This window comes from Ornithodoros turicata, chromosome 2 (assembly GCF_037126465.1).
Source record: "Ornithodoros turicata isolate Travis chromosome 2, ASM3712646v1, whole genome shotgun sequence".
Taxonomy (NCBI): domain Eukaryota; kingdom Metazoa; phylum Arthropoda; class Arachnida; order Ixodida; family Argasidae; genus Ornithodoros; species Ornithodoros turicata.
In genome coordinates, this window is record NC_088202.1 from 69,218,165 (window position 1) to 69,245,074 (window position 26,910).

Consider the following 26,910-nt stretch of genomic DNA (forward strand, 5'->3'; position numbering starts at 1 on the left):
GACTCCTATACGGCTCTGAGGGTGTCTTAATACTAGCTCCCTCTGTGTAGGCAGAGGGAGATCGTAAAGTAATCGTCCTTGCAAAAGCGGGAGAAAGTAACCATGGATGTCGCCTATGACGTGTCCGCCTTGTTGAAAGTGGCGTGACGCAACCTGATACTGCCAATTTTACGTTGCCTGAAAAGCAATTTGAGAAAAAAAACGGGCAATTTTCTTACGGGTGTGCAAGGTTGAAATGTGCCGCATTAATAAAGAGCGAGTCGCTCCTCCGATATTTCCGAAAAATCAACCTTACTGCCTTCCTTTCTACTTTCTCAAGTTGCGCGATATCCTTCTTTAAGCAAGGATCCCAAGTAATTGCAGCATATTCCAATTTTGACCTTACGTAAGCTAACATCTTAGTATTTACTGAAGCACCATTAAGAGCATCATCGGAAGTACAAACGCCCGTAATTTGAGTTGACCAACTGAGACTATTGGTAAGGGTAGTCCCTAAATATTTATACTGATCACCTTGGTATATCGCGCAGGGTGGATCAAATATAAACAAGAGTTTTGTTGTGGAGCATCTTCTGTCAACTGGCGCACGCTGCCGCTTGTGCACGTGCTTGGTAGGTGGGTCAGTAGTCAAACGTGATATGCAGGCCGGTCTCATTACATTTCTGCAGTAGCCCGTCATACGATATCTGAGAAAGAGGTACACCCGTCGATTGCGCAACGTATTATTATAAAGTTTCTTGCTCGTGAGGGTGTAAAACCGACCGAAATTATCCACAGATTGACGGCACAGTTCGGGGTCAAACACTGTCAAGGCTGTGTGTGTGTGCCTGGCATAAGGAAAATTGTGGAAGGCCGTGACAGGGCTGAAAACAAAAGCCCGTGTCAAAGCCAAGACTCGGCTCTCAACGGGGCAAGGTGCTTGAAACTGTTTTTTGGGACGAGCGCGGCATTTTGCACATTAATTTCTTGCACAATCGTCGCACCACTAACGCTGCATATTACTGTGACCTTTTGAGTGAAGTTAAACTTGCTTATCGCAGCAAGGCGTGACTAACGAGCACGTAAAGCCGTTGTCAAAATTTCTTTATAAATAATACAATCATCTGCAAAAAGTCTAACCGAAATATCATGTGGAACTGTACTAAGTTATTTATGTATATTAAATATAAAAGAGGCCCCAAAACACTACCGTGCGTAACGTAAGAAGCAACATCTCGGACCTCTGAGCGACTATTTCGAACTTCAACAAACTGCCGTCGATCATGTAAATATAAGATTGAATCAACGAACAACCCAGTATGACAGTCCGATATTTACTAACTTCTGTAATAACTTTCCAAGTAGAACCCTGTCGAAGACGTTACGAAAAAAAAACGACAAAGCAGTCTGACCGGTCCTATCAAGTACGTTACATGAATCATGAGCAACAGAAACCGATTGAGTTACAGTGGACAAGTATTTTCTAAAACCATGTTGGTGAACAGAGATGTAACCAAGGTGATTTAAAAGGGTTTGAGCATAGCTAGCAACAACATGTTCTTACAGTTCGGAACAAGTACTGGTAACAGACACTTGAAGATAGTTATCAAATAACAGTGCATCGCCTTTCTTATAAATTGGAACCACCCGTACCATGCGCCAGTCCTCAGGTGTCTCTCCCGTAGATATCGACATGTTAAACAGCTCAGTCAGGAACCCTGCAATCTGCAACAAGTATCGTCTCAAAAATTCATTCGGGAGACCATCCGGCAAAGTGGACTTCCCAGTGTTAATGTCACCTAGCATATTCAAAACCCCTACCCTGGATACGACGGCTTCCCAGACGGCATCTGGGGACGATACTCGTCATGACCTCCGAACACGCCTTGAAAATAGCATTTGACTATTTCAGCAATACGACCTGGATCAGTAACCACCTCATCATCAACTTTCAATTTTTGGATACCTTTTCGAGACAGCTTCAAATAATTCGAAAACTTCAGAGGATCCTCTTGAATATAATGCTCTAAACTGTTTTTAAAGAAGTTGTGAAGAAGAGTTGTCGCGATCTCATTATGCGGAGAATGTCATTCGGACGAATGCCATTAAATATCTCGGTATAGCACACCAGGAATGACATTAAGACTTAACTCATTACGCACCTAATGTAATTTTTCGTGCCCGTGTGGCAGGGGTATAAGTCCCGCTTAGAAAGTCATCTAATTTCTGTTTGTGAAGGAAAGCGGAAAAGATGTACAAATAATACGTTGTTAGAGAACATTCCCCGTAAATGTAGTCTAGTGGCTCTGAAAAAAAAAGCGTATTCAAAAGCGCAGCAACATAATCCTGTACCGCACAAAACGTCAAAATGACGTCGGCCCTATAGGCACCTAACCAGAGGGCGCGGCGAAAATTTGACACGCGCGCCACGTGTGCAGAAAAACGGTATGACTGAACTGAGCGCTGGCTGCTGTCGTGTGTTGCGCAGTGGCGAACACAGCAGCTAGCATCAAGCTCAGATGCGACTTGCGACCTCCTAAAGAAGCAAGGTTTTCTTTTTTTCTTTGATGTACAATGGTACAAATATAGGCTTTATGAGTCCGGACACGTTTCTGAAGTGGGAGATGCTTCGAACACCCGGAAGGGGAGAGTGCGGTAATAGCAAGGTGCCTTTTCTCAAGTCGTCTTCCGGGTTCAGCTTCATGCATATCTCAGACGTAGCTTTTGTGGTTTTCGACATTTTGCGAAAAATGTCGAAAAACACACCCCGAATTATTATTATTATTTATTTTGATTTCTTTCAAATTCGTCATATTCCGAAAAAGCGGACCGCAATGCGGACGTGGGTATGCTCATACAGGGTGTCCCACCGAAAAAGGGCCAGGGGCTAAAAAAAAAGACGGAGTGCTGGACACAAATGGAACCAATTGTACGTGTTTAGCAGTTGTGTGGTCTATCCAAAAATATAGTTTTCATCGCCCCTTGTTAATTAATTAGCGGTAATTAATTTTCTAACTTTTCAATTATAAAAGCTACGAAGTTGTCTCAATGAGAACATCTGATCTCTTCGGTCGCATGATACCAAAGCCGTTTTCAGAACAAAAATCCGTTCGATAGATCGTTCACAAAAAATTCGTGAAGGAACACCATTTTTTTCTTTATTTTGTTCATTGCGCATCCTCGAAGACGCGTATTTCCTTCATTCCCAATGTGAGAGAATGAAAGAGCACAGTGCCGCCTCATGCGTCGAAGATAAGTTTTAACTTGCGGAAACAAAACAAAAAGAAATGTATGGGGTGACTCTATCGCAACTGCCCTTATCTTGGGTTGCTATTTCTGTTTTCTTTTAATCTTTTTCCAGGACGCAAGAGGCGATAGTGGGCTCTTTCGTCCCCAAGCAGCACAATGTTCTGAAAGTCGAGTGCAATAGGGGTGGACGGTATGTGTCTTATCAATGTTCTTTAGTTTCATCAGTCTGTTCAAGGCCTTCCGCCTACCCGTCCACCCCTATTGCACTCGACTTTCAGTACATTTTGCTGCTTGGGTCGTCTCGTTTTGGGTGTGAAGGAAAGACGCGCCTCTAGAGATGCGCAACGAACAAAATAAAGAAAAAAATGGTGTTCCTTCACGAATTTTTTGTGAACGATCTATCGAACGGATTTTTGTTCTGAAAACGGCTTTGGTTTCAGGCGACTGAAGAGATCAGATGTTCTCATTGAAACAACTTCGTAGCTTTTATAATTGAAAAGTTAGAAAATTAATTACCGCTATTTAATTAACAAGGGGCGATGAAAAATATTTTTGGATAGACCACACAACTGCTAAGCACGTACAATTGGTTCCATTTGTGTCCAGCACTCCGTCTTTTTTTAGCCCCTGGCCCTTTTTCGGTGGGACACCCTGTATACCCTTGCATCTAGTACAACAAAAGATCGGTTTTCCTTGTTTGCCTGTTTTGTACTGACTATAAACAGCATTGTTCATTTAGTATTAAACTTTTGCTTGTTGGTTGTTTCCCTCACTCACAAAATAGCCATTACTTCGCGTGCAATTAAATCGACGCTCGCATTCGGACATCCCGTCCGTCCCGACGGAACACAGCTGCAGAAAGAATCCGATTTTTAATAAACCATATAAATGTCGATAAACACACCCTGAATTGGCTTGAAAGTAAATGCCGAAAACCACAAACCCATGAGGGGACACTGCGAGTGTAAAGCGGGAGCGGTGCTGCACTGGCGATATTCCTCAATCTGCACGAATTTGCGTCTGTCACCGATTTGACACAGTGGCGGGTATCAATCCCAATCTCGAAAGGAACTAACAGAAGCCTTATTGTTTTCAGCACCAGTTATTTTCTGCTAGGATGAAACTAGTGTTCAAACATTATGCACAGCAGATGACGTCTGTACAGAAGTTTTACCTCGATGCTTTTGATACAACGTAGTAAAATAAATTATATGCAGATTGCAGAATTGAAGACGTTCACATTTATTGTAGAACAGGACGCATGTATCACATGAGTAGAATTTGCAGGGTAGATCATACTTCGTTGTCGCGCCAAATGACGTGTATCCACCGTTGGCTGTGGCCGTGCTTGTACAGCCGGGCAGGGAAACGATAAAACCTGGTACTTCCCTTGGTTCTCGGAGCTGCAAAGGCGCAGCATGCGAGCCATGCGGATTATGGGTACCCAAACGTACTGGTCATTGCGAAAGTCGAAAAAAATCAACAGCAGCTGCATACGGCAGGAAGGAGAGAGCGGATTCACCTTCAGTGCCGTTTCGCACCTCCTCGCCGCTTGGGTGGCTTGGGGCGCTGTTTTCGCCTCCTCGAAACACTAGCGCCCGGAGCCTATACACGACCCTCTGTTACAAACATGCAACATCAGGAGAAGACTGGATAGAGGTTATAGGCGACCTGCACCCCTACACTCTTAAAAATGAACTTCACCACATAGCACGCACCTAGCCAATCATCACCCCGAATGACAACGTTCTCGCCCTAGATTTGTTGAAAACGGTAGGAGGAGCCTATTTTGTGCTGTGCATAATGGCCACAAAATAGGCTCCTCCTCCCGTTTTCAACAAATCAGGAGCGGGAACGTTGTCATTCGGGGTGATGATTGGCTAGGTGCGTGCTATGTGGTGAAGTTCATTTTTAAGAGTGTAGGGGTGCAGGTCGCCTATAACCTCTATCCGGTCTTCTCCTGATGTTGCATGTTTGTAACAGAGGGTCGTGTATAGGCTCCGTGCGCTAGTGTTTCGAGGAGGCGAAAACAGCGGCCCAAGCCATTCGGGATGATGTCAAGCAAAGCCCAAGCCATTCGGGATGATGGTTGGCTAGGAGCGTGCTATGTGGTGAAATTCATTTCTAAGAGTGTACGTCATTACATGCTTCGCTGTCGCGCAAAGCATGCAGGTGGGCCCCTCTTAACCTTATCAGCCTTTTCCGCCTATCAGCAGATGCGTTTTTTCCGCCTCTTGTCCACCACAGCAAAACATAACCTCGAACCCGTCTTCTCGATACGTCAAATGCTTGTAAACAGAGGGTCGACCATATTTTGCTGTGGCGGGCAAGAAGCTAGAAAAACGCGTCGGCTCATAAAGCTGATAGTGCCTACTAACATGCTTTACGCGGCGGCGTTACGTAATCAATAATGTAGGGGCTCATGTTCTCTATTATTATGACAACTTGGAGGGAGGAGCAAGTTCAGGAAATACTATGCAACGCATTTTGTAATTACTGCACTACTATGTTGTTGCCGGCCTTCAAGAAAGGCTGTTTCAGAGTTGAATGAACGTGTTGCAACTGACATGTGATGTCATTGCTCTTATACGGTTTAGTGTCCCTTTAACTTCTCCTTCAGACGCTAGGTGTTGCGTTTGCAGACGGCAACATATCATTGAGCGTGGGAAAACAAGGAAACGAAACACGTGCACAACAGGCTCATAAAACAGCAAAGACAAATTTTATAACTTTCATTAAAACATAGGGCATTAAAAATTGTCTTTTTGCTGATTTATGAGTATGTCGTGTGTATTTCAATCCCCGGATTCCTCAAACTCAAATATATGTTGCCGTCTACAAATGTTCACCAGCTGACTTGCATTCTCCTACTGTGTTCATATTGCGGTTATACTGTCCGTCTTCTTCGGCAGCATCGAGCGCTCCAGTGAACATGAGTGTTGAGCAGCTCACAGACGGGACAGCGCTGGTGAAATGGGACAGGCCATTGCAGCCCCGTGGCCCTGTTGACGGTTACGTTGTCTCCTGGAAATGCGGCGAGGAAACGACTAGAGAGGTTATGGTGGCAGACGTACAGTTTCTCATCACTGGTAAGAACACCCTCCGGAAAGTGATATTGGGGAGTAATTCAACCTCCTTTCTACTACAATAAGTGCACGACTTAGAAGGGTTTAAATGAATGCTTGGTGTGAGGGACATGAAGCGGAAGGAGATGAAGAGAACAACGAAGAGGCAGTTTAGAATGGAGAGCTGAATTGGAATAAACCCCTTTAGTCTTTAAAGGAGCACTGAAATGCAAAACCAAGTTCCCTTCAAATTACGTTACACGCTATGTTAATTTCGTACTTGTTATCATAAGTAAAAGCCTCGATTCCGTTACGGAGCTTATATCGAACTCTTCCTTGCTTCGGCGCTAAGCAGTGAAGGTCGTTTCAGCTTGTGCATCGATGTTTTTAGTCCATGCTGCGCGTGCACGCTAGGGAGCAGTCCCGCTGAAAAACATAGTGCGCGTTGCCAAGCGGACTTGCGTCGCTGTATGAAGGACGTGAACATAACCGTGTATTCACACGAGCGATATTCCCCGCAGAAGCTGAGGACGCGAAAAACGTCATAGCTTTCTGAGCGCGAGCGCTCAACGTCCAGTGTTGACGTACACTGCTAACCGTGGGGAATATCCTGCAACGCAGTCACAAAATATCTTAGAGCAGACGACAAGAAATACGCTGACGGTGTCATCTGCTAAGTGCGCAGTACGCCGCTCCTCATATTCCGCACCGTGTGAATGCTCACATCACACGGGACGGAACTTCGTCTCTGTAAGCAGTCCCTGGTAGCACACTATGTTGCCGAAACGTTGCCCCAATGTTTTCTTCAAACGTTGCATAAACGTCGCTAATGTCCTCTTTAGGCCACGTTCCAGAAACGTTGCTAGAAAATGTTGGTACAACATTGCTGCAACATGTCAACTGCAACATTCCACGGAAGGGCAACGTTATGACAACATTTAGGTAATATTGGCAAGAAGTTGGCGGAGGTATTTGTGAGCTATTTATTTATTTATTCTTCTTCTCCTTCTTTCTTTCTTCGTTTTTTTTTCTTTCTTTTTTTTTTTTTTGCGTAGGACCACAGATGGATACCGACGTCAAGCACTTGCACGTACGCCACTGGCAGCTGACTTGAGCTCCGCAAATCTCCGCTTCACTTACTGGGGTGGGGTTAGGGGCGACCGCTTGGGTATCCCGTTTTGATATAGAGGTACTGTCATCAACCAGTAGCCTCTATTTGCGAACAGGATGGAGCATATACTAAATGCGAAGTGTTGAAGGGCATGCTCATTAAGTGTAGCAGTGCGTACAACGTTTGCAACGGTGACTAGGATGCATCCTTGAAGTTAGCCCGTGCATCTGCAAGACTCAAGTGTACTCAACAACATTTTTTACATCCCTCCCTGTCATATACTGTGTTTTTAATTCAAGCTTTCGTCTCTAATGTGATTACCTACTGTTTAGAGCTGTAAAACCGGTAGATTTCCTCTGTGGGCAAGCGTGTTATGCAGTGTCATGTTGCTGGAAAGTCAATACACAACGTTCAGGAAACGTAGGGCCACAATGTTCCTTCCAGCATTGCTCTGCAATGTTGCATGAACATTGGTGAATGTCAAGTAACGTTGGTCCACTTCTGACAATGCTGCAGGAACGTTCGGCCGCAACGTTGCTCAAATGTTGACCTTGCATGTTGCTTGAACATTGATGAATGTCAAGTAACGTTGTTCCACTTTTGATAATGTTGCAGGAACGTTGCGAAATATTGATAAACGTTGCCCCACATTGGACAACATTCCCAACATTGCTGCAACGTCGAGGCCACAATATGTGTTACTAGGGGTGTTTTTGCTTTTCCTTCACCTAGAATCTTCCGTGAGGGTGTCGCTTGTGAATATAGAGTAAATGTTGTCAGAGGAACATGCACAAGACCGTTGCGGGCTACAATTCAGTGAATCGGTGTCGAAAAATGCAGCAGTGTGCACCATGCCGCGCACATCCGGAACACTACGATCGGACCCGTTCAAAATCCACATGCCCACGATAGGTATGCGCGCGCTTCTCCTGCTGTCTCATTGGATGCCGCCGATCTTTGCCTTCTGGGGATACCATTCGCTGCCGCCAAATACGGCTGTGTTTCCATTGCGTTTTTCTTCTAAACGGTAGCGCTGTGTGAACTAATGTTGCTTGCATTATACTAATTGAAACACGGACTTTCAATTGAGAGCAAGTTGTTATTGCATTTTAGTGCCCATTTAAACTCATTCCGGTCTCCATTCTAAACTGTCGCTTCCTCGTCCTCTTCGTCACCTTCTTCTTCATGCCCCTTACATTAGGTACTCACCCTGAGTCTCCGTGCATTGCTCTCCTCCTTTGAAGGGTATCGGCGAGGTCGAAAAACTTTTATAGGGGCCTTCATGATCTTGCGGACAAAAGATGGACTTGAACGTTAAGTTGATAAAGCGTGACAATTGCTGAAAACTGCAACCGACGCAACGAGAGGACTCCACATGTTCCTGAAACATCTCACTTTGCAAATACATCATCTAGAGATTCGAAGGCAAGCTTTAGGGTCGATTCACACGATGAAACTTTAGTTGCGGGCCACCACGTTGGCCCACCAGGATGCACCGTGTGAACGGCGAAGCTCAGGTTGCGCAACCCGAGTTGCAGGAGTTGTACGACCAAGCGCTCCACGAGCGATTTCTCCGGCAAATGTAGGAGCAAACTGCCAGTCACAGTCACATGCGACTCGATGGAAAACAGCGCTTGGCGATGTTGGGCTTCGGTGAACTTTCCCATCGCTGTCTCCCAGCGATAGGCTCCCTGAACCAATGAGAACGCGGCGCCGCGTTCACGTGACGGGGCTGCCTTTTTTTTTTTTTTTTTTTCGATCACGTGAGATCAAGTACAGCGCTGGGACAAGCGCTGCAAGTGCGAACCCCATAGTGGAAATACAGCGCTGTTTTGCAGTGCTGTTGTGCAGCGCTGTGGAGCAAAGCGCTGTATGTCGGAACGGGCCTTAACTGCCGTGCCCGTGTCCACGAATGCTGCTGCTCTGGTCAAATGAGAACTGACGCTTAGCTGACCACGTTTTATCCCGATGTCAGGTGTATTGAACCCTTCCTGTTGGTGTGCCGACAAAGGAGACCGTAGAGAAGGCCATAAACCCTGTGGTCCACATTCCGGTGTCCGCATAGCGTATAACAAAGGAGGTCAGTTCTAGTGTTCTACTAAGATCGGATTGTGTCCTTGTTGCGTGTTTTTCGTGGATTGACGAGTTAGTGGTGTTCCAGGAGACATTAATCACCGTCACCCCTTTTTGTTAAAGCTGCGTGGGGGAATGTATTCGGAGGGTCAGTCCACTCGAATGTGGACCCCCCCCCCCCTGTTCGGTATTGTTCGTGCACTGGCAGGGCGGTCCTGCTCCGAGGCACTGTCGGCCCTTTCGTTTAATCTGGGGTATGGGGAAAATACCAGGGAAAGATAGCCATCAGATAAGCCGCACGCGCGGATAAGCCGCAAAGCGTCCGCGAAAAAAAAATTGCGCATAAGCCGCGGCTAATACGCGTGAAAATACGGTGCTTTACTCATCACTGGAAACACCTTCCGAAAATGCCCTCAAAGTATCTGACAGATCAAACGATACGGCTGCAATTAGTCAGGACATACTGCGATTGGATAGAAATGATAACAATAATGTTTTCTCGTGCCATCTGGCGAGCACTGTGACCACTACGACATTCTGATTGCTCGCCGTGTGAAAGCGGCCCATTTGGTGCAACAAATTCGGTAGGGAGCAACCGTTGCGGGATCCGAATTGCAGCTAAAAAGTTGCATCGTGTGAACACTACTTCAACATCAAGATACATGCGTATTCTCTTCTTGTTGCATTCACTTTTGGAAGCTCTCAATAAAAGTAAGCCCATTATTTGAGGAGAACGTGAAGAAGTCACTTTTTCGGTAAAAAGCGTCTCATATTAAAAATAGTGAAAACCACGAAAGGAACAATGAAGTGACATTTAACGTAGCTCAAAACCCTGCCTCATCTGCAAAGCTCTCCAGCAGGAGTCACCATGCAAAATATTTTCGCTCTGCGATGTGTTATAGCTGCGGAATCGAATTTCCAAAAACAGTCGGCGAAAGCAGCCACGGACGGCCGACACGATCCTCGAGTGACGTGGAAAAGTCCCCGTGCCTTGCTTCTTTAAGTGGGCTCACACGAGGGACGCATCCCCAGGATAAGTCCGCGGATGGTGTAAACGTCACAGTCTACCTCATCAAAATGGGCGTCCTTTCTGGTCCGCGGAGGACCGGAATCCCACCGCGAACGATTCGTCTCCGACCCACAAACGGTCCCCGTGTTGGCGGGGGACTTAAGACAACGTCCTTGTGACTGTTTTTTTTTCTTCTTCTTCTTCTTCTTCTTCTTCTTTTGACAGATTGTTTTACAGCTCTCACCGCTGAAGCAGAGGAGATTCGAAGAACCGCGTAATAAAAAAAGAGGAATCGTGTACGGGTCTTCATGGAGCAAGAAAAAATGGGGAAAACGAGGGTTTTGCTCTAAGCAAGGGGACCTCCAAATACGATACCCACTATAGCACCGCGTGGAAATGTGACCATACTGCACGATACAACAACAAATAAATTACAATTATAATTATTATGATTGCGACAGGTTTTGCATATGCATAAGTCACTTTGTACTGTAAATAGCTTTTACTGCGTGTCCAGACTCGAGAACTGGCAGTTGTATGTTTCCTTCACTGGAAACTCAGTGCAGTTTGAGTTCTTTCTTTTCAACGAAGTGCACATTTTATGATTCCGCGGCACGGCAACACTTCGACGATAGCATTTCCTTTTTATTTCGCTAGCGCAGTGGTTCCCTGCACTGTGGAATGCTGGAGATGCAATGTACCCCATCGTACAAAATGTGATTTGTTCTGTTCAACCACAGTGCAGAAAAGTGAGAAAACTCGTTCACGCACCCTGATTATCCCTTCCCATACCTAGTCCCGTGTGAACGCTCGGCAGGGACACCTCCGTCCACGTGACGTCACCGCCCGCCGCGGACTTATCCTGGGGATGCGTCACTCGTGTGAGCCCGCTCTTTCTTCTCAGCTCACGAGCCGTTTATACCTGCTTGAGCTGTGCTGCTGTACGTCACGAACCATGTGCAGGGGACCTCGTTACGTCAAGACGCTGCCTCGTTCTCTGATGCGCTCTTTTCACGAATATTTTAAATGTGTTAGGAACAGGGACGTCTAAGTCACATTCATTGGTCGTTCTCTCATACATCAACTAATGTTATTCATTGCACAATACGACACATTGAAAAAAAAAAAAAACTTGGGGTCACCTCACTGCTCCTTTAAGCTACAGGAAATGTTGTAATGGACATAGAGAGAGAGCGCAGAGGTGGTACGCACAGAACACACGCAGGATTAATCAGAGTTAGTGGTGAAAGGCTGCGTATGGACGCTGTCTCGGTTTTATCGCAATCCCAAATTCCCGTCCAGGAATCCTGGGATTCGCCCAGAAAAATCCCGAAAGCCCGGGACCGTAAAAATGGCACGGGATTCTCAACACTAGTCACATATACTAAGGTGAAAGACGATATTTACCAAAACTTGCACCGTGGGATCGAGGGATCAAGAGATCGAGACAAAGAGCCGTATTCCCGACCAACCCCGAGGGCTCCCTATGTAAGCGCTAGCCCTGAGGGAGGGGAACTTCCTTTCCCAAAGCGCCCGTATCCGCAAGGGTCGCCCTAATGGCGCGCGCCAGCCGAGTGAGCTCTCGACCTTCCCGTTGTGTTCCTCCCTCGACACCACGTTGTCTTCGCCAGTTTGTGTTTTCAAGGCTCAGAACAGTTACTTTCAGTCATATTTTCTCTGGAGTTTGACGTTCTTCCCTTTACAGAGTCGCTTACAAGCCCGAGCTGCGCAGCATCTGTTATTGCCTACCATATCATTAAGGAGGGTCATCAGCTGCGTGGAAAAGCGGCGTACATAAACTTCAAACTGACCACCTGAAATTCTGGCCCATGGAAGGACTCAGTGCCCGAATAAACAACTATATATATTGTCCACATACCTTTTTCTAGGTGGATGCTATCCTGGCTTTTGCGTTTCTTTCTTCTCTTTTTTTTTTTTGCAGAAAGTTTCGATTGTCGCAGCGAGAAGCTTGTGAGAGCACGTTTGATAAGCTCGCTTCGGTGCAGTACATGATTTACTTCAACACGAACATAGGCTTCTTGTAAAGGTTACGCGTTGAAGGCTGTACGGCATGGCACGAAGAACTGGCCCAATTCTGCCCGAACCGAAACCAGGAAAGAAGTTTTTTTCCCATGCGTCATCGCATGCTAGCGAGCTCGAAGCCTAAGGTTGGCAGAATACTTTTGACCTTGGGGCACACCGCCTTTCAACAAAATTCCTGTGTTCATAGGAGAAGTCGTAGACGCGGCAACAGTGAACCCGATTGCACGTCACTGTTGCTATGGTTCTCCTTCCGGCAGGATAGTCATTGGATTCTGGCTACTTCTTCGGTTTACGACACTTCCGTTTTCGGAACGGAAATCTGTCCTCGCACAATCCGACCGAATTCGGAACGAAACTGTAGCCGCCGAAAATAAAGTTCGGTCCCGATTTCGGTTCGGAAAGAATTCGGTTGGTTTTCGTGCCGTACGGTTAAATGTTTGAACTGTGCTGAACACTAGGTGGACTTCTTAGTTTACAGATTAGTTAATAGGAACTCTGATGTGCATATGGATATTTCAAACTGCATTTTGTCAACTATTTTGATGAACCTACCAGAGTTATGTATTCTTCGAAACTCCTCTAGGCGTTTCTATAGCTGCCTGTGAGAAAATACTGGTCGTTCCCGATGTGACTAAGGAAGACGTTAGCGATCATTTTCCAATCTGTATAACTGTTCAGAAGCCAATACACAATAAGGAAGGTCGTAGTACAAACCTACCACATACTGGTATATCACACAGGGAAACTTGGAGAACCGGCGTCGGGAAAGTGACGCCCCCATCGCACGGCAGCAGCCGCAGTAGCCTCCTCCTGCATTCACGGTTGGGTCGCCGCAGGAGGGAGACCCCCACGTATAGCTGTGCGTGGCTGTCCTGTGTCTGGGGAAAGGGGGATCCTGGCAGTTGAGTGGACTCGGAGGTTGGTTTGGACCCTTCGGGTCCCGTCCGGGAAAACAGCACACTGCTTTGACCCCTGCTTCCCATTGACGGGTGGTCCTGGAAGGCCCGGCCAGGACTATTCAGCTAGTCGCCATCTCGCTTTTCATCACTTTTCTTTCTTCTCCTCTCCTTCTATCCTTCCTCCCTTTCACCTTCTTTGGCGACAAGGGTCAACCTCGGGCAGTCTTTCACTCTCCAGAAGCTGCACTTGGGTATAGTGTAGGCGTACCTGCTACTGCGTCAAACGCGGTCCCCTGGTTGGGCTCCGTGGTGGGCGGCAGGACCCTTGCATCGAATAGTTTCGTCCCCTTTATGGCTTCCTCTTCTTTAAAACACCGAGATCGGAATCGGAAACGGTTCCGCACCGAGTGCCAGAAAATTGATTTAAATACCTCAACACCTTAACCATGGTTTGCAAAGTTTCTCGTTGTCCACTCTAATGATGACACAAGACCACTGTCAAAGATATCTCCTTTTGTAATAGGGAATGCACTTGAACAGCTGATAGGTAAAAAATACAATGCCAAGAAACTGGGCTCTGGAGATATCCAAGTCCACGTTGAAAAGCGAGAGCAGTGCGTTTCTTTCACTGACAAGCATCAATGGGATATCTGTCACAGTAAGTTCACACTGGAGTCTCAACATTGTTAAAGGAGTAATTTCTGAGAGCGACCTTCTTGACTGTTCGGAATCGGAACTCCAAGAAGGCCTACAACAGCACGGTGTGGTTGCCGTAAAGCGAATAGTCATGCGTAGGGATGGGAAAGAAATCCCAACAAAGCACGTCATCCTTTCTTTCAAGCTCCACAAGCTGCCAGAAACAATCAAAGCCGGTTGCCTCAGTTGCAATGTGAGGGCTGACATCCCAAATCCGAGTCGCTGTTACAAGTGCCAGCTGTTTGGCCGCGGTTCTCAGGTATGCCGTGGGCAGCCGTCTGTGCTAAGTGCGCCGGCAAAGACCATTCGTCAGAGTCGTGCAACAATGACTTTCAGTGTGCCAATTGCAAGGGTAGCCACCCTGTTTACTCCAGATCATGTCCTTGTTGGAAGGAGGAGAAACAAATCCTCAAACTGAAAGCGGAGCAAAATATCACGTACAGTGCAGCAAAGGCACAATTGGTGGTCCAGAAGAAAGGAACCTTCTCTGATGTGGTGCGCAGGGGAGTGGCACCACTCAGAGTATCGGTGGAGACCCAGACCTCTGGGGCTCCCCTCCACACTCCCCAACACAAAGAGAGGGACACTGAGGGTTCTCCCCCAGTGGCCTCTCAGACGAAGAGCTAGGGAGATGCAATGTTAACCTCAGAGGAGGTTGTTGCATCCCCCTCCGTTTGGGACGGGATTGCCATGGGCCTGTCTCACAACACGAGTCAGAGCATGGATCTCGATGACGACGACTGCTCCTCTCAGAAGTCGTCTTCGAGTCTACCAAGTCTTTCCATGGGCAAGGAACAGAGAGGGAAAAAAGCTGGACGAGGACGAGGAGGGAAAGCCAAGGAACAACAACAAAGGGTTCCTCCACCGAGAATACAAGCTCCTTAATCCCTCCGCATTCATGGACAGTTGTTCCACAAGGTCTTTATGCCGTAGAGTAGTCGTTCAGTCCATATTCATTTTCCGTTTCTGTACATTTCTTATGAGTTCCCAGAGCATTATTCAGTGGAACTGCCGGGGTTTGCTGAAAAATCTTGATGACGTCCATGATTTGGCAGACAGACATCATGCTGTCTGTTTCTGTCTCCAAGAAACAAATTTGATTCCAGACACCCCTTTCCACCTCCGACTGTGGAACGTTTATCGTAAGGACCGAACGGACACGGCACGTGCTTCTGGAGGTGTGGCCATTCTCACGGCCGGAACACTTCCCACGAGAGACGTTCCACTTTCCACAAATCTTGAGGCCATTGCTGTACAGATCTGCACTGACCGTGTAGTGACGGTGTGCTCTTTATACCTACCGCCATCAGTCAGGGTCGAACAGAGACAGCTTGAGGATCTTATTAATCGGCTCCCATCGCCTTTTCTACTACTGGGAGATTTCAATGCCCATCATTTGCTCTGGGGTTGTTCCAAAGTTGACACCCGAGGTAAAATGTTTGAGAAATTATTAGCATCCTTGCCAATCTGCCTGCTCAATGCAGGAAACGCTACTCATGTTGATGCTGCTTCGCAGTCCTTTTCGCCGTTGATATTTTGCTGTGCAGTCCATCTGTATTTCAGGACATTTCATGGACAGTGGACGAAAACCCCTATGGTAGCGATCACTTCCCTGTCGTTTTAGAGATCAATCGGCCATCAGGTGCTATTAGAACCCGCCCACCTCGTTGGAAGACACAGTTAGCAGACTGGGGCTTCTTTAAACAAGAAGCCACACTTTCTATAGAGTCCCTCCTTGGGCTGAACATTAACGACGCAAATGACTGTGTCACAGACATTCTTGTAAAAGCAGCAACCATGTCTATTCCACAGTCATCAGGTCAACTGCCCAGGCCTTGCAAGCCTTGATGGTCGGATAACTGTGGAAATACACGAAAAGAGCAGAAACGTGAGGCAGGTTCCGGCGGTACCCAACCCCAGCAAATCTACTGGCGTTTAAGAGAGCTCGAGCAAAAGCTAGGTGGACACGCCGACAAGCAAAGAGTGAAACATGGAAGGGCTTTGTCTCCTCCTTGAATAGCAACACCCCAACTAAGGTTGTGTGGGATCGACTGAAGAAAATAAAGGGCAATTACACAAGCTTCTCTAATCCCCTTTTGGAGAGGAATGGTACGGTGTGCCAAACTTTAGAAGAACAGGCAGATGTGTTGGGAGAACACTTCCAGAGTGTTTCTTCCTCCTCTCACTACACCCGGGATTTCTTAAAGGTCACAGATGATGCTGAGTAATGCAAAATCACATATGGCACCAGTGACAGCCATGCTTTTAATAAACCATTTTGTATGATGGAGCTGCTGCTTGCTCTGTCATCTCCAAAACAAACAGCACCTGGGCCAGATCGAATCACGTACAGTATGTTGCAGCACTTATCAAAAACATCAATAGAAGGTCTTCTGTACTTTTTCAATTCAGTTTGGCATCAGGGTGAACTCCCATCTCGTTGGAAAGTGGCGACAGTCGTTCCACTTTTGAAGCAAGGGAAAGATCCTTCCAATGTATGTAGCTACACGCCTATAGCCCAAACAAGTTGTTTACGCAAAACCTTCGAGCGCATGGTGAACTACCGCCTGATGTACTTCCTCGAAGAAAATGGATGTCTCGACAGGTATCCGTGCGGATTTAGAGCCGCCCACTCAGCCACTGATCATCTGTTGCGACTGGAAACTGTCGTCAGAGAGGCGTTTGTCAGAAAGCAGCATTGTATTTCCATATTTTTGAATCTCCAAAAAGCGTACGATACCGCATGGCGATATGGTATCGTTCGCGACTTGTACAATTTCGGTATACGCGGTCGTATGCTCCGCTGCATCGCAAATTTTCTACAGGACAGAACTTTTAGAGTTTAGTTGGGCACATCACTCTCACTTTCTTTTATTCAGAAGAACGGTGTCCCACAGGGCTCCGTTCTGAGTGTCACACTCTTCATAGTCAAAATGAACTCTATTGTCCACGCAATTCCGCCATCCGTCATGTACTCATTATACGTTGACGATGTTCAGATATCTTGTTCATCTACAAGCATTTCAAGATGTGAGAGACAACTCCAGCTCTGTGTGAACAAATTAGCAAAATGGTCATCTGAGAATGGATTTAATTTCTCACCTGAGAAAACGGTTTGCGTACCTTTCTCAAGAGTAAGGGGTATGTTTCCTGAGCCAGAACTTAAAATGAATGGCCAAGATATTATGGTCAAATCTGAGCATAAATTCCTGGGTATACTTTTTGTCCGCAAGCTCACTTTCAACCCTCATATAAAAAACCTAAAAAGTAAATGTGGGAAATCTCTGAACATTCTCAAAGTCTTGTCACATAGATCCTGGGGTGCAGACCGTAAGGTTCTGCGTCGCATCTACACATCTTGCATTCGTTCCAAGCTTGACTACGGATCTGTCGTGTACGGCTCTGCACGAAAGTCCGTCTTGAAAGCTTTAGACCCTGTCAAACACCAGGGACTGCGACTGGTCTTGGGAGCCTTTCGCACATCGCCGGTCAAGAGTCTCTATGTGGAGTGCAACGAGTCACTATGTCGAGGTCACAACGAGGTCATTAGAAAGGTGGATATTTTACCTTGCCTCTACATATGCACTAAAAGTATGAAGTTATCCACGGCACCCTCTTATGTTACTCAGACACGCTGCAAACAGTTATTTCTTAACAAACCGGCATGTACACCTCCTTTCAACTAACGAATCATGCAGAAAATTGAAACACACAGTTTTTCAGAGTACGATTCTACGCCTGTAGGAACTAGTGGGAGGATTGCATCGTGGCAGCCACCGCCCGAGCACAACATATCTCTATTGCAGTATAAGAAACACGAAACCCTCACAGCCGTACTCCTGCAAGAGTTTCTGTCCATAAAAGAAGGCTTTGGGGACCACGTCGCATTTTACACAGATAGTTCCAGAACGGACACCGGTGTCTCATGTGCAATGGTTACAGACACATCTTGCAGATCGCACCGATTGCCAAACACAGCTTCCATTTTCACCGCAGAAGTCTATGACATAATCTTGGCACTTAATCATATACTGCGACTTTCCATCAGGTCATCAGTTGTGTACACTGCTTCGCTTAGTTGCCTGCAGGCTATATGTTGCCTGCAACCACCAAAAAACCTGCTCGTTCTGCGAGCAAAACACCTGTCTAGCCGCATAATAAACAGAGGTCTTTCCTTGGCACTTTGCTGGGTGCCCAGCCACGTCGGGATACCCGGTAACGAGCTGGCGGACACAGTGGCTACTAACACACTGTCAGGTGACATAACCCCCTTTGACGTACCAGCTCAGGATCTGAAGTCTGCCTTGCGTAGAGCAATTAATTTAAAATGGCAACATGACTGGGACACACAGACAAATAATAAATTACACTTGATCAAGTGTAATGTAGGCAAGCCTGCAGGAGTTTTTAAAGATAGGCTTTATGAAGTAGTCATGTCTCGGTTGCCTATCGGCCACACATTTCTCACACATGGTTTTTTAATCCTCCAGAAGGATCCATCTCAGTGTGTGCACTGTGCTGAGCGGCTGTCTGCTCTTCACATTCTCATCCAGGAACATCATCGCCAAACTCATTTTTCTGAGTTCTACTGGTATAGAATCTCTCTTCACCCAGCACTTTTGCTGGGCGATGAGCCGCTTGTCCGTTTTAGCAGTGTTTACAAGTTTTTTAGGGACACCGGATACCTTAGAGCAGCGTTTCCCAAACTTTTGGCGGTGGCGGACCCCCAGAAGCGATAAGAACCAATTCACGGACCCCCCCGCACACACACCCACACCCACACAAATATACCGGGATACGCGCTGTGTACACTGCATTGCAGACCGCGTTTAATATGCGCGACAGGGTATATTACAGGGTACGCAATTGCATGTTTGTCTGCTCCGTTTCGAGCCAAGATAACACACTGCTATGCCATTCCGTACTTTTTCTTCGATGGTGCACTGCTTGTCAACTCTCAAGATTGATAATACCAAACAGAGGTATCATTTGTAGTGCCACCATCGCTGCAAGAGGTCCGCAGGCTGCCAAATCTAAAATGCGCTAAACACAGGAACACTCACAGTCAGTTAGAACTCGAAGCAAAACGATATGACGCACTGTATTTCCCATGGTAGCCAGTGCATAACCAGCAACTTCGTCAGCTGCTGCGTGCTTTCGATACAACTTCAGAAACGATTCCGGACTGGTTTCTTCTTCTTGTTTGTATGTGTATGACGCGGACAAACGTGCATTGCAGGACTTTTCTATCCGAAATTAGAAGCTAGCCGTTGAAGCATGCTTGTAGCAATTTTGGAAGTTCTGGGTGTTTGGAAATCGGGCAGCATGCATGTACGAGCGCGTGTTTGTGAGGACGTAAATCCTCACTGAAATGCCAGAGAGGGTCGCGGACCCCCACGGACACACTCGCGGACCCCCAGGGGTCCGCGGACCACACTTTGGGAAACACTGCCTTAGAGATATCTGAATTCACATACATTTTTATGTTTATATCAGTTTTAAATTGATCGTCTTCTTTTAACTGGTAAATAGATCATGTCTCACAGTATTGGGGCATTATAGCCTTAGTTGCTCATGCGCCAGTAAAACCTCAATATAATGCAATCCAATCCGAAACTTGGAGATGTTTCATGTTGAATTCCGTATAACACCTTCACGTCAGTCCTCAAAAGAGTTTATGCCAGCTGTTTCCTTCGACAACTTGTTGAAGTACCGAAAAAATACTACAAACCATGGATGAGTCGTTGCGTTTTGCGTACGATAAAAATTAAGCTTAATATAAATAATAAGTATTTGAAAAGTTGCAGCCTAAACAACAACAACAATAATAAATGATGGAAAAGTTGTGAGGACGTCATGGTAGTCACAAGACCCTACCCTACTCCAAAGAGGTTATTATCAGAAGACGAAATAATGGTGAGCGCGAAGAGATGACAGATTCGAGATGACGGGTCAGAGTTCTGTTTAGAGCTCTTCGCGGTGGCTGGTAGCTTGAACGAAAGCGAAGAGGAGACGAAGAGCCCGGCACTGAAACCTAAAATACTTAGTGCAATACCGGAAATATCGGAAGCAAAACGAAAAAAAAGGCTACTATGAATGTCTTCTCTGATATCCCCTCAAGTAAACCTCATATCAGTAGTATAGAGTAGTGTCCAACAACCAAGAGTTTTCTCTAATCCAAGAGAAGCCTATTCTAATCCAATTCTAAGCCAAAATCCAGTTCTAATCCAACACAATCTAGATCTAATCCAACACAAGCCTAGTCTAAGCCATCTGATCGTCATTAGCTCCGCCCACTTCACGTTGATTGGCCCATGCTAGGCCTACTAATCGTTGATTGGTTGACCGTAGATGATGGCTGATTAGTCCTACTGATCACTCTCCAGAGTTAGAAGCCGAACCACGCTAAGCCTACTGATTAGCCCTTCACACCGATTGGTCCATTCTACGCCTACCGATGGCTCGCACTGACTGGTCCACGCTACGCCTACTGAACGGTAATTGGCTAGCCTGAATTTGTCGCTCCTAAGCCGGTCCAGCACCAGGCAGTGGCTTCAGACAAGACACGACAATTGTTGATTTCAACCTTTATTTGGTACAACAGCCTCCTGGTCCAGTTGCGTCATAGGGCATGGGTTGGTCCAGCTGCATCAGAGAGATCATTGGTCCATAATTCTATCCGGTCATATCTTGCGCTCATTGCTAGCCAGTCACTCAGCTCCCTTGGTAGACTCGAACTGTTATTGGTTCGTCTAACTGCAAGTGGTCTACTCGTTAGCCCATCTGACTGCAAGTGGTCGCTCACCCAGCTGCTTATTGGTTCTAGTCGGTCACACATCTATAGATCTCCCTCATAGGCTCCAACTCCGACTGGTTCATCTAACAGCAAGTGGTCACTCACCCAACTGTTATTGGTCCATTGAACTGCAAGCCACTCATTGGTCACTCATCTCTAGATGATATAAGTTTAGCCAGGGTTATTGGAACTTTCTACTGAATTGGTTCACATTTCTATCCGGTCACTCTTGTGTCTTGCGCTGATTGCTAGCCCATTACTCAGCTCCCTCGGTAGACTCGAACTGCTACTGGTTCATCTAACTGCAAGTGGTAACTCCCAACTGCTCATTGGCCCATCTGACTGCAAGCCTCTCATTGGTCACTCCCGGCCGCTCATCTTTAGAGCTCCCTAAAAGGCTCCAACTGCGATTGGTCACTTCCACTCATCGCTAGACCCAACTGCTCAGTGGCGTATCTAGGGTGTGGCAGGTGTGGACAGGTGCCATGGGCGCCAGGTGAACAGGGGCGCCATTATGTGGTCGGGTGTGAATGTGCCAGGTCGGGCACTTAACGTGGCACATTCATAAATGATCTAAAGCAACCGCCATTAGAGAGGTTGTACTGTGAAACCTAGTGCGGACCACACGAAAACGCATCCCCAAGGACATCATGTTAACCATGTTGCCATGGGCGCAGGTAGCTCTAGATACGCCACTGCAACTGCTATTGGCCCGTCGAACTGCAAGCCACTCATTTGTCACCCCCTCTAATCTCTAGGTAAGATAATATAAGTTTAACTGTGGGATACTGGAGCTTTTACCATAAGAGAAGTTTAGCGGGGGTCATACGCTGGTGGGCTCCAACTGTTATTGGCCCATGCCAACTGCATGCCACTCATTGGTCATGCCTCCATCTGGCTGCTCACTGGTTCACAATGAAACTTTTTCACAACGTTTCTACACATGCTCTGATGGCGCCGAAGAAGGTTCCCTACGTATTCAACAGATAGAGCCAATATGGCTCCGGCTGTATACTTGCGCCCTTTTTGCAAAGAAGGCTGAGGCTGGCGATCTTGTTTTGCTGGACAGCCGTGACGCGAGTGTGAAAAAGGTCCGTTCTAACTGCAAGCCACTCATTTCTACCCAACTGGTTCATACTTGTAAAAGCCAGTGTTGGAAGGCTGAACAGCACAAAACAGCTTACACCAACATGCCGCCTCCTCCTGCTGTTCACACTGCTCATAGCCACAGTTGCTAATGGGAAATTTAAAAAAATGTGTTCAGTGTACGATGTACACATCTCAAAGCACACGCTATCCACCTACACAAGTAAAATTGGCTTCACCTGGGTGCATGCATGCGTTAGGTGAAGCCCGTATCTGGGAACAAGCTTAGGATCGTTTTTTCTTATAGTGTGTGCTTTGCACTTCAACACAAAAATTGATTTTCAATGATTACCAAGCAGAATGGCAAAGAAAATCCACAAATGATGCTGTGGAGTGAAGCGTGTTCGTTCTTAAAAGCTTAACAACGAATTTTATCGCAGATACGACCCCAGAACAAAAACATTTCAGTGTGTATTAAACAGAGCGCAAAAAACTCATCGTGATGCTATGCAGCGAAGCCCGCACGCGTTCGAAATAAAAAAGCTGCGCAGGAAGAAGCACATGATCGAGAAAACATCGATGGTTGATGCTGTGCAGAGAAGCTCGTTTGAGAGAAAAACAGTTTGAATGTTGATTGATCAAGGAACCCAATAAAGCTGTGAAGCTTTGAATAGTTTTTGCTTTAGACAGTGTGCATTGCACTTCAACATAAAAATTAATTAAATCAAGCAGAATGACAAAGCATAGTGATGCTATGCGGTGAAGCTCAAGATTGTTTTTCTCTCACTGATACTAAGACGCTCCAACGCTTAGTAAACAAAGCGATCGAATAACCCCAAAGTGGTTGGTGCTATGCAGTGAAGCCAGGCGCCCACAGCTCCCCATAGAGCCCATAGTTTGAGATCTACACAGTCTACTGCTGGAGGCGAGCGAAGTCCACGATACGTGCGTTTCACAGGTTAGCATCTTCTTCTCATTCTGGCGATGCACCGTAGGTCACACAGTCACGGGAAATACTTTTGTCGCTACGAACACTCTCTTCTTAGTCACTGTATTTGAAAATGCAGCAGCGCTCGAAAGTGTTGCTACGTGGTCAAAGTCACTATAACTCACGAACAAACCCGCGCATACACTTCCTCTTTGGTCGTTGTGGTCAACCGACATCGGCGAGCCGCGGAGACGCAGCGACCTTGTTTGGAGCTGCCCGCCTGGCCGACTGCCCGGACTGCCCGCGAAAAGTGAGCTGTCAGATATTTCGAAACTTTATGAACCAATCCCGGAGCGCGCATCCTCCTTCGGCCAAAGGGCATCCGTCATGATGCCTGACGATGTTATACCACGTGACTGTGACGTGATTTTATTTTTCTACTGCCGCAAATGCAGGGAGCTGTGGAGGCCTGGTGAAGCATCGCACGTACTCAATCTTACAAAGAAGTCTCAACCCAAGCTGAATATGAAGAAACACAATTTCAGGTTGCCTTCAGAGCTTTCCCAGAACATTCTGTGCAAATATAGCCATCGTATATTTCATGCAACACACCTCGCACGCGTCCCTTCTAATCAGAGCACGACTGAACAGTGAAAAGCACCAATAGAAATATAAATTTAGGATGATACAATGCTCGTTGCATTATGAACAAGTTTATCTCAGAAAAAATGCGCTCACCTTAAAGGGACCATGAAATGATTTTCGAGAATTCCGAGTACTCTGCAGGAAACCGTTCTCATGATCCATCACTATCGTACACACATCGACTTTTAACCGTATTCAGTACAACGGGGGCGCAGTTATCAGACAAAAATAGCAGGGCGTGACCGCTGGATATATGTCTGGATATATGTCTGGATATACGTCTGGATATATGCTTACGTCATCGCCATCCAATCCTCTCAGCCAACTGTGAACGACAAGCAGGACACACCCCGCCGGACCACGTGGGTGCATGGTTTTGGGTTAGGACAACAACGACATTGTACATCTCCCGTCGAAATCACATGAAATATGGAGAAATGCAAATTATCAGCAATGGAGAAGAGGTTATGTGACACATACAGCGTCTATGGATCGTTTGGTACGCAGCAGCTCGTAGAATGTCACCGATGAAGGTATGTTCTGACGAAGAAGAAGTTCAAAGAGGAAAACGTGCTCTGGTAACCATGCTGACAGTCAACGGCTATATTACATTTCTCGTAGGATACTGTGTCAACGGTTAGTTACAATCTTGTCTCCAAGTCAAATTAAAACATATTTCATGACAAAGTATGCAAGCTTGTTTGAAAATTTTACACTTTGCTCGCAAAAGCCCGTCCGCTAATCGGCAACATGTGCTGTGTATGACGTCACGGCCAGTTCGCCTCGGAGGCGAGCCGTAGCAGCTGCCGTTCACGCCTGTGGTAAATATACAATATTTTCGCTATTTGTACGATTTTCAACTTCATACTTCACAGAGTGAATACTTTAGTACAGGGGAACTAATTAACAATGATCGTGGGATTGTCAAATATCTTTTCATAGTCCCTTTAAGAACATCACAGTTACGAATACGAGGGGCACATAGATTCATAATCTTGTCACTCGACACCATGCAGCAATATCTGAAACACGAATTTCCGGCGGCGCGTGGACAGCTCACGCGATTTTAGCCTGCCCATGTTTGCCCATATTGCAGCGTGTGTTGCACTTCAAAATAAGAAATTAATTAAATCAAGCAGAATGACAAAGCATAGTGATGCTATGCGGCGAGGCTCAAGATTGTTTCTCTCACTGATACTTCGACATTATTAAACAAAGTGATCGAGTAAACCGGAATTGGTTGGTACTATGCAGTGAAGTTTCGTACGTACTCAATCTTAAAAAGAAGACTCAACCCAAGCAGAGTATGAAGAAACACAATTTCAGATTGCCTTCAGAGCTCACCCAGAACATCCTGTGCGTTCACCATAAACATAGCCAGCGTATATTCGCACCTCCGCGTTCCTTCTAAACAGAGCACTACTGAACAGTAAGAAGCGCCAATATTAGAAATATAAATTTATGAGGACCGCACAAAATGTGCAATGCTCGTCGCATTATGAACAAGTTCCATCTCTAGAAAAATGCGCTCACCTTAAGAGCGTTACAGTTACAAATATGACGCACATATATTCACAAACTTGTCACGCGACGCGGTACAGCAGGGCAGGGAAACACGAATTTCGGGGGCGTTGACAGTTCACGCGATTTTCCATGCCCGCGCACACCTCACACGCGGTGGTTACACACCGGCTCAACATGCGCCGATATAGACACACCAAAATGTCGCGCACCTTCCAGGTTCATAAATCTACCCCCCACGTCGACAAAGAATAGCTTAACTTACCGTAGTGAATGCCAGCTGCACAGAAAACTAGATAGCCGGAACACAGGCACGTAATATACCCCTCTCGGTCCATGCCCCCAGCATGTTGGGGCCATCTGTTTTATATCAATGCTCGCTTGTTTCCGCGTGCTCCCACGGTTGCAAATCATGTTTTCCGAGAAACTGCGTCACCTTGAGGATGAGCCGACTGCATGCCACAACGTGTTCGAGTCATCTGTTTTATATCAAAGCTTCCACAGTTTAGGGTTGTAAATCATGTTTTCCGAGTCATCGAGGCCACTCGGATTAAAACTTATACCAAAAGTGTGGTGTTATCTGCTGCACTGTCACCGAGCCTACGAGGAAGCTATTGCTATCATATCTTTGTGCACTTGACAGCTGCTGTTCCCTCCCCAAGCAGTACAATGTACCGAAAGTCGAGTGCAATAGGGGTGGACGGTATGTGTCTTATCACCGTTCCTTAGTTTCACCAGTCTGTTCAAGGCCTTCCACCTACCCGTCCACCCCTATTGCACTCGACTTTCAGTACATTGTGCTGCTTGGGTCGCCGTTCCCAAGAGCCGACGGAAACAGTTGACCAGTTCGGCGACTTGAAGGAAAGGATGATAAGAGATAGATTTATTTTGGGTCTGAGGAACACCGTCTTATCCGAATCTCTTGAGATGGACTCAGAAGCGACGGTGTCGTCAGCGCTGGCAAAAGCTTGACTAAGAGAAAGCATCCTGAAGCAGCAGCAGAACCTACACGCAGCGCAAACACAAGAAAGAGGTCTTCAGCCGATGCAAGACGTCGACAGCGTCCACGAAAGGAAGACTGCACGAGCTTCGCACAGGCGGAAGCCGAGTCAAGACAGCAGCTCCAAAACTGCCTGCATATGATGTGGAGGACCAGCTCATGCGCGAGTATTGTGTCCTGCAAGATCGGCGACATGCTACAGTTGCAGAAAACGTGGGCACTTCGCCAGAGCCTGCAAGAAGAAGATTTCAGAAAGTCGTAAGCTGACGGTTTCGACAGTTGCAAAGGATCCCGACACGTACTTCGTTGGAAGCCTGTCGCAAGTGTCACGAAAAACATCCGCAAAGTTCTCATCAATGGCATTCCGATAGAAGCAAAAGTGGACTCTGGCACCGAAGTATGTATAGTACCTGCTTCCTTTCAAGGTATTCCACAGCAGCTTGGGGTGTCAAGAGAAGTGCTGAAAGGCCCGTCAGGCCAGATATTGCCGATGATTGGGAAGTTCACGGCCGAGATAGCCGGGAAAGACAAGAAGTCTGAACAATGTGTGTACGTGTTGCGGATTAAAGGAGGTCGATGGGGTCTCGTGGTCACGGGCCCATATTCGCCACTTTGCTTTTCGGTTTTGGTTTATTACACCTTTTTTTCCTCTCGGAAGCAGAGCGGGCGCCTCGTTCTTCCTTCACACATTTCTGGTGCCGAAACCCGGGAACGTAGGCCGCCTGTTCCTTCGCTTTCCCTTTGAAGGTCATCTCGTCGTGACTTGCCATGGAACGCTTGAAGCGTAAAAGAGGTGGACTACGTGCACAC

At 46.6% G+C, this 26,910-nt stretch overlaps 1 protein-coding gene across 2 annotated transcripts in view; it reads left to right on the forward strand.

Annotated features, from left to right (window-relative positions):
* LOC135383686 (uncharacterized) overlaps nt 1-12,392 on the forward strand; it is a 78,540-nt gene extending 66,148 nt beyond the window's left edge. For both annotated transcript variants that reach the window (XM_064613055.1, XM_064613056.1), the window contains 2 exons: nt 6,141-6,317; nt 12,192-12,392. In XM_064613055.1, coding sequence (XP_064469125.1) covers nt 6,141-6,317; nt 12,192-12,304 — 290 coding nt within the window. In that variant the 3' untranslated portion in view covers nt 12,305-12,392. The remainder of the gene's footprint in view (nt 1-6,140; nt 6,318-12,191) is intronic.
* The last annotated feature ends 14,518 nt before the right edge of the window (nt 12,393-26,910 follow it).